At 36.6% G+C, this 12,495-nt stretch overlaps 1 protein-coding gene across 1 annotated transcript in view; it reads left to right on the plus strand.

Moving 5' to 3' along the window:
* Positions 1 to 12,495, plus strand: part of fam169ab (family with sequence similarity 169 member Ab) — a 31,393-nt gene that overhangs the window by 3,601 nt on the left and 15,297 nt on the right. Inside the window, exons 2-4 of the mRNA XM_083564061.1 lie at positions 7,019 to 7,155; positions 8,257 to 8,356; positions 10,581 to 10,666. Of these exons, the coding sequence (XP_083420187.1) occupies positions 7,021 to 7,155; positions 8,257 to 8,356; positions 10,581 to 10,666 (321 nt within the window). The 5' untranslated portion in view covers positions 7,019 to 7,020. The remainder of the gene's footprint in view (positions 1 to 7,018; positions 7,156 to 8,256; positions 8,357 to 10,580; positions 10,667 to 12,495) is intronic.

Raw genomic sequence — 12,495 nt, forward strand, 5'->3', positions numbered from 1 at the left:
TGGGAGAACAAAATCTGGTCTATAACCATGTGAAACACTTTGATGTAGAGCAGATAGATTGCATGTCTTGTGGAGGGCACTGCAATATTTCAACACCCCAGTAATATAGAAGAGTTTGGAGATAACTGGCTTTCTTGAAACAGGCATCTTCAAAAAGGGAAAAGATCCGATGTACCTCTTGACACTTTTAACCCTGCCACCATCGAAGTCTTCTAATGGAGGAGAATTTCACTGATGACTTTGTGTTTAAAAAAAAAAAACGGCACCAGAGCAGATGTTATTACCAAAAATAAAAACACGTAAATTCTTTTCACTGGTATATTAGCAGGGATTTTTATTATTTTCAATACACAAAAGTTCTGAGAATCCAGCAAACAATTTCTTTGAGTTTCTTGAACCTTTCAGTCAGCTCTATAGCTTACTGCATTATAATTCAGTATATCGTGTACACAAGTTTGGGCACTGATAAAGAGTCACTGCATATTGATGACATTTTCGGTGACATTTTATGACTTTCACCCTTGGCATTTTAACAACAACTGGCAGGATGTGCTTTCTCTTTTACAGTCAGTGAAAAACCCAAACTTAAGAAAAAAATATATTTATTATATGGACAAAAGTATGACGACTTTTCTGGACATATGTGGTTCTTCCCCAAACTGTTACCACAATGTTACAGGCACACAATTTTTATAGGATGTCTTTGGATTTGGTAGTAATGAATATTCACATGAACTAGGAGACTCAAATGTTCCAGCATGACACTGCTCCTGTGCACAAAGCCAGCTCCATGAAGATATGGTTTACATGGGTTGTAATGGAAGATCTTGAGTAGCCTGCTGTAGAGCTCTGATCTCATCACCTTTGGAATAAATTGGAACTCTGACTATACCCCAGGCCTCCTCACCCTACATCAGTGTCTGACTTTACAAACATCCTATTAGCTGAATGTACACATTTTCACAATCACACGGCAAAATCTAGTGGAACATCCTCCCAGAAGAGTGGAGGTTTTATAGCAGCAGATGGGGACTAAATGTGGCCCACTGTACTATTAATAGTATTTCAAGCAAGATGGTAGGATTGTTGGTGGATAAAAAAAATCTATATTAACCACTTAAGTCTCAGACTCAAACAAACAAAAAAAAGTCAAATAAATGTTTACATAAGTAATAATTTTGAGAGCTGGAGCATTGATGAGGAGTTAAGATTCTTCAAAATATGGCATTATTTCCAGTAAGGAATAATAATGTGCGATTATATTTGTTAAAATGGCCCGGTTTTGATCAGGTCCTTGACCAATAATTGATAGAGTTGATATCACCCAAATGATGATGGGTTCCCCTTTTGAGTCTGGTTCCTCGCAAGGTTTTCTTCCTCTAAGGGAGTTTTTCCTTGCCACAGTCACCATGGCTGATCATAAATACACATCGTTCACCTTAACTCTTAAATTCTGTAAAGCTGCTTTAAAACAATGTCCGTTGTAAACAGCGCTATAGAAATAAACTTGACTTGACTCAGACTTACCATATGAGAAGGAGTTCTTTTACTGTAGGTTTTCAAATTTCTTTAAAATTGTGAATTGAGTTTGTGTGTATTTGTGCCTTTGGGCAACTGTTATTTAACACTTTGCAGTAGGACCTACTTTCTCTACTATGAGTACTGGACGACTTGTATTTTTTTAGGAATGCGTATTCGATGATGAGATTTAAGTATTAAGGATCATAGTTGCCTGAATATCAGTTTGGATTGGATGTTTTTCCACCAGTTCTGATGTTCCATTCCATGAAGGTTTGTGTTGTTGACTGCCACAATACGGAACATATACTCAACATCAAAAATGGAATAGAATAGAATAGCCTTTATTTGTCACATATACATTAGAGCACAGTGAAATTATTTTCTTCGCATATCCCAGCTTGTTCGGAAGCTGGGGTCAAAACGCAGGGTCAGCAATGATATGGAACCCCTGGAGCACAGAGGGATAAGGGCCTTGCTCAAGGGCCCAAGAGCTTGGCATTACTTCTTCTATGCAGCTATGATTACCTTTTTGAGCAAGTTCTTTTTTGTCAAATGACTTTTTAACTATTTGCTTAAGAAGCTGCAGCCCCTAGAAGATTGAAGCCAGTGGTGGAATTCCCTACTACATCATCAGGATCCAGGATGCTTCTAAGGATGGCTGTGAGTGTGTGGCACATAGTAAAGACAACGAAGTCTAGTGCCAACAAGACAGAAAAAGTTCTTAGTAATAATTCACAAAAACTGTAAATGACAACTAAGCTAGCTGGTGCCACAGAAGTTTTTTTTAACCAGTGTCGGAAAAAGAAATTGAGGGGGGATAAGGAGGTTGTCTTGATTTAAAAATTTTGCTTGGGCAACTTGGTGTGTTTATTGGAAGGTCTCTGAATGAACATAAAGGTATTTAGTTGATTCTCACTGCTCTTAGGGGTTGGTTGGTACATCCAGACTATTTGTATACAGACTGTTTGTTTATTTTGTCTGGGTATTATTTTATTTGAGCAGTTGATAGTTACCAGCAAAGGAAATTCTTGTGTGTGTGTGCGTGCACGTCACTTTGTGCACATGCGACTTTGGTGTGACCTTGGAGCAACAATATAATGAAAAAGCAACAAAAAAACTACAGGCAGTGCAAAGAACATAAGCTTGTTGAAAGTTGATAATACAGAGGGAAAATAGATACCCAGAAGAATGCATAATGCAGTACAGGGCACAACAGGATGTGCAGAGGAATTTTTCATCTGGTGTGCAAAATGATTGTTTTCAATAAAGAGGATATGTGCACAGAATAATTCAAATTCGGTCAAAATATAGCGTAGTTGTCCTTTATCTTTAGAATCGCAGCCTTTACTTTAACAATGCAAAACATGTCACATAGCACTTTGAATATCGAAACCTCTTTACATGCTTGGCAGAGGCCAGCATTGAAATAACAAGTAGAACAAATGCATTGTGCAGACTTGAACATCATCGAGCAGCTTCAACAGAGCAGATAAAACGTTTGTTGAGCAAGTTGGCTTTGAAAAAATGTAGCACAGTGTTTGTAGAAGTCTGTTTGTAATGCCCTGATGAGCATGCAAATTTTCCCCTTATTGGACATGCTAAAGTATTCTTATCTAATGTTTTTTGCATTCCACATTTATCCTCTAATCCTGTCTCTAAATTCATTTCCGTCTCTGCAATGGTTTTAAGTATTGTTGTTTTGGCTGCAGGGCTATTCATATGTGCTTTCTGCTTTCATTTAGTCTCTATTTGGTGTAACCTCCACCCCTCTCGGAAGGTGTTCCACTAGATTTTGGAGTGTGCTCATGCTGAACGCCACAAGGGCTTTGGTAAAGTCAGGTAATTATGTGGGTGAGGTGAGGAGGCCTGGGGTGCAGTCATTCCAAAGGCTTTTAGCGTTAAGATCAGAGCTCTATGCCAGACCACTCAAGATCTTCCGCTCTAACCCATGTAAACTATATTTTCAGAAAGCTCTCTTTGTGCACAGGGGCATTGTCATGCAGGTTGGGGTCTAGTAGTTATATTAAAGGAAAAATTCAATGCTACTCTATCCGAAGACACTAACAGTTTGGGGAAGAACTTACTACTTAAGTGACTTACTTGACACTATGCAACAAATAATTACCTGCTGGTTAATTTGCAATAAAACAAGAGTGAAAACTTAAACATAATAAAAAACCATCATGTATTCTGAGGACTGCAGGAAATTTGCTTTGGGGGGAGAAAAGAAAAGACAAAAAAAACTTTTTTTTTTTTTTTTTTTTTTTTTTTGGAACCAACAAATTCAAGTTAAAGACCATGAGGATGAAAGCGATGGAATGGATATTTGTCCTCATAATTTCTGATCATGTTGAATTCTATGAATTACAAGCTGTGACCATGCTAAAAGCTTTACTTCTGGTTTTTTTTTTATTTTTTTTTTTATGTTTTTGCCATCAAAACAAAAAAAATCAAATTGTCTGAATTATCTGATTTTAGATTGTGAATAGAAACATTACCATACAAAAAAAAAAAGAAGATAAATATTGGCAATGATTTCAAATCATTTTCATTATAGTTAACCCTATTGACAAAGCTGTTTCGTTGTAGGAAATGATTATTACTAAACAAAAAAGCAAACTGACAAAGTTGAAATGAACAGCTGTAGTTTGCGCTTTGTATAGTTTGCTACTCTACGGGTTTCTGTAGGTCTGTGAAAATATTTGTGCGTCTTCATGAGAATACGTGCTGCTTTAATGTTGCACACTCGCTCTGATTAACACTGTGACACAGATGGTGTGTGACAGTTTGGTATTGTTGGGACAGAGCAGCTGGGAGAACTGCCAGTGGGACACAGTGTGTGTGTGTGTGTGTGTGTGTGTGTGTGTGTGTGTGTGTGTGTGTGTGTGTGTGTGTGTGTGTGTGTGTGTGTGTGTGTGTGTGTGTGTGTGTGTGTGTGTGTGTGTCTGTGTGTCTGTGTGTCTGTGTGTCTGTGTGTCTGTGTGTCTGTGTGTCTGTCTGTCTGTCTGTCTGTCTGTCTGTCTGTCTGTCTGTCTGTCTGTCTGTCTGTCTGTCTGTCTGTCTGTCTGTCTGTCTGTCTGTCTGTGCAGGCCTGTCTGAAAAAGGAGTGTTTCAGAAATATTGGCAGATTCAGTTGGTACATGCTGGAGTTTTGACAAAGGATGTTAATGATGCAGCAAAAATTTTAAAAATTGTTTTTAATTAGAAAATAAGTTTGTGACACTTCTTGCACAAGCATAACGTCCTACAGAAGACTCGGAACCAAACACACCCTTTTGTGGCTTTTTCATCTAAGCAGAAGATGCTTTTCATTTATAGATCACCTTGCATAAGTATTCAACTCTTTTAGCTGTCCCACATTTTATTTTTATAAAAAAACTAAAAGATTGCCTTTGGTATTGTCTTGGGAACCTAAATTGTCAGTTGCATAGCTTTTTTCACAAATTTTGCCTTTAAAAAAAAAAAAAAAAAAAAGCAGCATTAATTCTTCAAGCAGGTATTTTACGTCCACTCTTAATAAATAGAGAGCATATGGTACAACTCCATATATGGATGGCAGATGCCTTGCAGTTATGACAGTACAGGCAACCCCGATTATTCGTGGTTCGAAACTCGTGGCTCGGAAAATTTAAGGGTTCTCATTCGGAACTTAACTAACTTTTTATCTTAAAATTTGTGGGAATCCGCAGCGGGACCGAATGTTCAGGAACATTAGGAATAACATTTTTCGTGACACAAGTTTCACGATCAAATTTCGCAAATTTTTTTAAAACACATTATTGTATTATTCTTGGTCAGGGAACCATCCCCAGCCACTCTTAGTGCCGGTCCCAAGCCCGGATAAATTGGGGAGGGTTGCGTTAGGAAGGGCATCCAGCGTAAAACATGTGCCAAATCAAACGTGCGGAGGATCCGCTGTGGCGACCCCTAACGGGAGAAGCCGAAAAGAAAGTTTATTGTATTATTCATTTTAAGTGATAAAGCATTTGTGTCCATTACTTACATAAAATTTTCTGATGAGTATGCATAAAAAAAGAACCAACTTACTGGCATAATGTCTAAATAATTTTACTAAGGTGCCATAGGGGCTGTGTGTCCAAAATTTGAGGATTTTCTGAAGTTCCCATGGACCACTGTAGTCAGAAAAGCAGACAAGAGCCCAAGCATAACTCTAAGGGAGCTAGAGCGATCTATAGATTGTAAAGGGGTGTAAAAATATCAACAGTTCACATTTCTTAAACAATTTAAACTAAAATGCCTGCTTGGTTTAAATAAAAAAAATCTAAAAATTAAAATAGAATAAATCAAATTTAATGCAATACAGTGGAACCTCGGAGCTGGCGAGGGTTAGGGACCAAGACCGGTCGCGAGTTCCGAATTTTCGCGACCTTTTGATACGCCCCTTCCAACCCAGTAAAAACCCAAAAAACACTATACGAAATCGATTTAAATGAGTAAATAACACTTTCACTCCATAACACTTAATTATTAGACAATTTTAATGAGATAAACCTTGATTAGAAATGTTAAAACTAGCGTTTTGAGCAGCTCGCGGTTGCTCACAAGCCGATCTGAATGAGAGTCGCCGGTCGGAATAAAAGTCGCGAGCATGCGAGGTCGCGAGCGCTGAGGCCGCGAGCTCCGAGGTTCCACTGTATACTTTTTTAATGATACTGATCAAATTGAGTAATCAATTCCATTGGCACAAATGAAGTTGATTAAATAAAATTCAAATAGATGGAAAAATGAAATTAAAAAGTTAGACCCCATTTGGGTAATACAGATGTGTGTATATAAATGTTTTACATTTAAAAGTAAATTTTCTAAAGATATGTTCAACTTCACTGTTCTACTTATTTCAGCATACTTTAACAAATTTCTACATTCCCCCCATCCTTCGTTTATTCACTCCCTCCATCTGTGGAGTCAGGACAACAAAATCGTGTTTTCCGCCATGGAGTGAGTAAACACAGTGACATTGCGCTCAAAGTGCGAGGTGGAGACTAAACAGTCTTGCGGTCTATGGTGACCTTAATTAAATTATGTATTTATTGCCAAAAAGGCATTGTGAGGACTCAAAACTTAGTTTTCTAACACTGCTTGGAAGACCGTCCTCATAATAAAGCACAGTGGTGGTAGTATTATGTTGAGAGTTATGTTGAATTTATTTCCTGGTAAATACCTATGCAATCATCATTTCAGTTTTGTTGGTAAGTTATTGGTTAATTTGTTTTACTGCATATCTGGGGTCAAGCTTATTCAATAACTTATAGTCATGATATTCAGAATATTAGAGCCAACTGATTTGAGTTTGTGTAGCCATAAATGTTTTTTTTTTGTTCTCTTCCAAACTTTTTTTCCCAAAATTTTTTATTAAATTTTTTAACACCAGGAACACGAGGAAAAATTTAAACGTTTGTCGGTAGGAACAAATAACTAAAAAAGTAGGTGTATGAAGGTGATCTGTGAATGATAATGAACATTTTGTTCTGTGCAGGGATGGAGTTCCCTGTGGATGTGCTGGAGGCGACGAGTCACGGGGAGCTAGAACGCTCAGCTCGCACCTACATGAATGAGCTGCTTTATGCTGATCCTGACCATGCTCACTACTTCACACTACCTAGTGGAAAGAAGGTAATTCTGTGACATTCATTGTAGGAGTAATTCTAGGTGTAATAATATGTTGGTCAGCATTAAATATGATAAATTACCTACATTATAATGGTGTATGTGTATTTCTTTTTAAATTAGCTTTTTTCACCAAGGCAAACTGTGTTGAAGTATTTGATAAATGCGAATCATTCTGCACAAACCTGTAGTAGTTACACTCTAGCGTTGCCCTGGCATATACAGTAGCTCTGTCATGATGCAGAAGTCTATCAAACAGAACAGTGGTCTTTAAAAGCTGTTCTAAACATAAGGATCATGCTTCTTCCTGCCAGACCCAGCAGGCAAATACAGAGAGTTCATTCATTGGTCCTATTACATGCTTTATTATTCATACCTTTCTCCAGTGCTCATTGCTATCGTACTGTTAGCTGAAGAGTATTTGCATGGTCAGAATTGTGGTGTATTTTATTTGTATTCTTTATTTCATTCCACTGGTAAATATTTGCTTTGTCTTTTTTGAAAATGTAATTATATTTTGCTGCAATGTTAAGCCCAACTCTGCAAATCAAAACCGCACCTTTCTGCATAACCTTGTCCTCAGGATGTATACTAGTGTTCTGCCTTGGTAATGTATGTGCAAAAATTAGACAAGTGGACTTAAAATATGGAAAATTAAAAAACATTTGTACACATTTTAATCTAAAAGGGATGGTTTAATAATGGGTGGAATTATCCTGTTAAGTACTTAAAGCATACAGTGTCTTGCATAAGCAAAGAACAACAAAGGAAAACAGACAAAGCAGACATTTGTATCTTGCATGAGTATTCACTCTACTGGGTCAGAATTACGTTTGCTTGTTAGAAGTAGTAGCTACATGGTTAAGATGTTGATCAAAAGGCATGCGTTCAGTTCCCAGCACCATCAAGCTACCACTGCTGGGACCTTAACTCTCCTCAATTGAGTAATTTCCTTAATTAAGGTTAAAGGTGCTCATACTGGGTAGTGTACAGGCTAATCTATAGCCTTCTACTACCAATAGCAAAAACATAGGCAGCTAATATGGCAGATGGTTGGCTGAATGACTAGTAAAAAAATGTTTCCTGTACGTTCTGAAATGGTTTCAGGTTCAGATCAGCCTGTCCAGTGTAGGCTTTGTTCCTCTGTATGGAGCCAATCTCCTGCATAAAGTCCTGGCTCTGTTCACCCCACAGGACCAGCTCACAGGTAACCACTCTGCTTTATTCACTAACCTTGGATTAAAGAATAATAATAACTTAAGGTGAAATATATTATCATATATCCAACAACCATTTTAAAAGCATCCAGCAAGGTATCTCACAAAAATGACAATACTATAGAAATTAAACTTGGATATATTTTAGAGTAGTCAATGTGCAGCTTGTACAGCAGTACAGTTTTACTGTCCTCTGAAAATAACACATCATACAGCTATTATTGTCAAAATAACTGGGAACAAATGTGAGTTCACCCTAAGTGATGACAGCTGTATGTCATGTAACCGAGCAAAGCCACATGTCCTATTCATCATATTTGTGTGCTTGACAGGGCCATTCAAATTTGTGTATCTTGTATTAGAGCAGATAAAATTTGGTGCTTTAAGTACAATTCTCTCATACTGACCACTGGAGTTCATCATGGCACCTCATGGCAAAGGATTTGATCATTAGAATTGTTGCTTTCCACCAAGATGGCGTAGGCTATAAGAAGATCCATAACACCCTGAAATTAAGTTACAGTATAGTGGCCAGGGTCATACAGAGGTCTTCCAAGACAGGTTCCACTCAGAACAGTCTTAGCAAGGGGTGATCAAAGACACTGGCTCAGACCACACACTGCACACTGCAACAAGTCGGTTGGTATGGCCTTTGTCCCAGAAGTCCCAAAGGACTACAGTAAAGCATGGTGGTGGTAGCATTGTGGTCTAGGGATGCAGGAGTGCTGCTGGTACTGCGGCGCTGCAGTTCATCAACATGGATTCCAACATGTACTGTGACATTCTAAAGCAGAACATGATGCCCTCCCTTCAGACACTGGGCCAAACTGCAGTTTTTCAACATGATAAGGAACCCAAACATACCGCCAAGATGACTAATAACTTGATGAGTAAAAGGTTAAGGTCATGGGATGACCAATTATGTCTCCATATCTAAATCCTATTAAGCACTTAGTGGGGCATCCTCAAGCAGAACGTGGAAAACCGCCATGTGTCTAAAATCAAGCTGCTCCGTGATGTAATTGTGGAAGAGAATCCCAGTAACAACCTGTGCAGCTCTTTTAAATTCCATGACCAGAAGGATTATGGCAGTGCTACATATAAATTGCTCACACAATATTGACACTTTGGACACAGTTTAGACATGTTCACTTTGACAACAAAAGTAAGCACATAAGCCATTTAGACAATAATGGCTGTAATGAGTTATTTTCAGAGGACAGTAAATCTGTGATGCTATACAAGCTGCACATTGACAAAAATATATCAAAGTTTCATTTTTATAGTAATGTCTAATGAGAAGATATTTATTTATACAGTCACTTCTGAGGTGCCATTAAAATTTTAGTAATCATACAAGAGATGTATCAGTGTTAATTCCAGAAAGTAAAATTACAGCAAACATGCTGGTAGACAGTTCACAATAAGTATCAACTATTGATCTTGATACTGGCCATTGTGTCTAGATGTTAATGAATGCCACCAATATCTTTTAGCCATTCATGCTACTTCTGTCCTTTTTTCTGCTTCTTTTCCTTCAAAGTATAATTTAAACTTAAAAATGCATATCTGAATGCAAAAACTGCATTGGAGTTGAAGATGTTTGGCAAGTTAATTAAAACACATTGTTGGGGAAATAAATCCCCGCAATATTTAATATTTCTAGTGTTTCAGATAACCCAGTCATATTTCATATTATTGGGAATTGACCTACTGAAGCTGTGTGAGCTGAATCTGAACAATATATGAAAACTGGTAAACTGAAGTGTTTTACTAGGGGCTAAACTATCCCACCGAAATGAAAGAATGACTGATCCTCTATGTTCCACACATTTAATAATGAATGCATTTTTTTGTTAATAATTGTTTTGATTGTCTGGATTTATTTGATTTATGTTTTAAGTATATAAGATATTAAATCGTTTATCCTTTTCCAATGTCTGGATATTCTGAGGAATTAAACATCCAAAGATCTTTTAAAAGCATAACCATGCTGTTTTTTTTACTATTTCAGAGGCATGTAGTGTCTTAAAATGACCATGAAATGACGATTATTTCAAGGACAGTATCCATTTCAGCAACAGTAGTTATTTTGGCAGATCTACATTATTAATTACAGTTCATGCAAAGACAAACTTCTTTTATTATTTCATGTGAAAACTTGTTAATTTTTTTATCTCTATTGTATTCAAGTTCTTTTTTCCCCCATTTTAGCTGTGGCTTTGTTTTTGGCCAATCAGTGGTACTGTGTAGAAGATATCCTCAAAACAGCAAACTGCAGACGAGAAGGCCTTATCAAGGTAGTTAATAATGTACACTGGAGCAAACCATTCTAATGAATTAATATGGAAATGAGTATTCATTATTTTAAATCATACAATTATTTAATATGCATGCAATTTTATGCAGTTCATTATTTTAAAAAGCTGTCATTATTAAGACTTAGTCTATGTTTTTCCTTAGTCATTATTTTGTATTTCTGAGTAAAACCTATGCATAAATGTACTTCAAGTTCTGTAAGATGTTTGTTTAAATATATCAGTTGCATGATACAAGCAAACAAAGCTGAGATATAAATAGTAGTGTGTGAACCAACACGGACTGGTGTTCGACATGTCTTCAACTTAGTTTTGCATAAGCAGAACTATGGCTTTATTTTCATCTAGGCCTGATCCTGAAAAACACACACACACACACACACACACACACACACACACACACACACACACACACACACACACACACACACACACACACACACACACACTTACACACACACTTACTTTGTTTTCTGCAGGCCTCTAAAAGCCAAAGAGGACATAATAATGAATTCTCTGACCCTGAAATGAGCGCCATACTAGGAAAAAAGCCAGTTCACCCCGCAGTCTTTAACTCCATTAAAAGCTGTGAAGGAAACAACAGTTTTTGGACAATGGAAGTGAACTACTGACCAATATAATTTTGTTGGTTTCATGTCTACATATTCGTGGCCTCGTGGACCAATCTTCATTGATTGGACTTTCCATTTTTTATAGCAGAGTATGAAGATTAAATTAGACAAGCAATAGCACAGCTAAACTTACTATATTGCAATCCACACAACATAATGGGAGGCATACCACCATAAAGGATGAACCACATCCACTAGAAGTAACTATTGGTGCAAGAAAAAGCAGTCTGACAAGGATGTTGTTGTACAAACCCGGATTGTATCCAAAAAAAAAGTAAAACCACAGCTGCCCAGAAATAAATGCGCATCTCCACTCTCCTGTTTCCACTAAAACTTTTTGCCTTATAGGCGGGTCACGGTAGCCAATAGTTGGAACACTGAAACCAATGTTTCGCACTGGGACCAGTGGTGCCAGCAGTGGAAATTAATAGTTGAAAAAAGAGTATTTATGATTTCTAAATGAATTTAGCATCATTCATCCAAGTTGAGTTAAGATAGTATTTATATATATATATATATATATATATATTAGTATATATATTGTATATATGTATGTGTGTATATGTATGTATATATATATATATATATATATATATATATATATATATATATATATATATATATATGTATATATATATATATATATATATATATATATGTATATATATATAGTATATATATTGTATATATGTATGTGTGTATATATATATATATATATGTGTGTGTGTGTGTGTGTGTGTGTGTGTGTGTGTGTGTGTGTGTGTGTGTGTGTGTGTGTGTGTGTGTATATATATATGTATGTGTATATATATATATATATATATATATATATATATATATATATATATATATATATATATATATATATACATACACAGTGGGTACGGAAAGTATTCAGACCCCCTTAAATTTTTCACTCTTTTTTATTTTGCAGCCATTTGCTAAAATCATTTAAGTTCATTTCTTTTCCTCATGAATGTACACATAGCACCCTATATTGACAGAAAAGCACAGAATTGTTGACATTGTTGCAGATTTATTAAAAAAGAAAAACTGAAATATCACATGGTCCTAAGTATTCAGACCCTTTGCTCAGTATTTAGTAGAAGCCCCCTTTTGATCTAATACAGCCAGGAGTGTTTTTGGGAAAGATGCAACAAGTCTTTCACACCTGGATTC

This window comes from Silurus aristotelis, assembly GCF_946808225.1.
Source record: "Silurus aristotelis genome assembly, chromosome: 16".
Classification (NCBI taxonomy): domain Eukaryota; kingdom Metazoa; phylum Chordata; class Actinopteri; order Siluriformes; family Siluridae; genus Silurus; species Silurus aristotelis.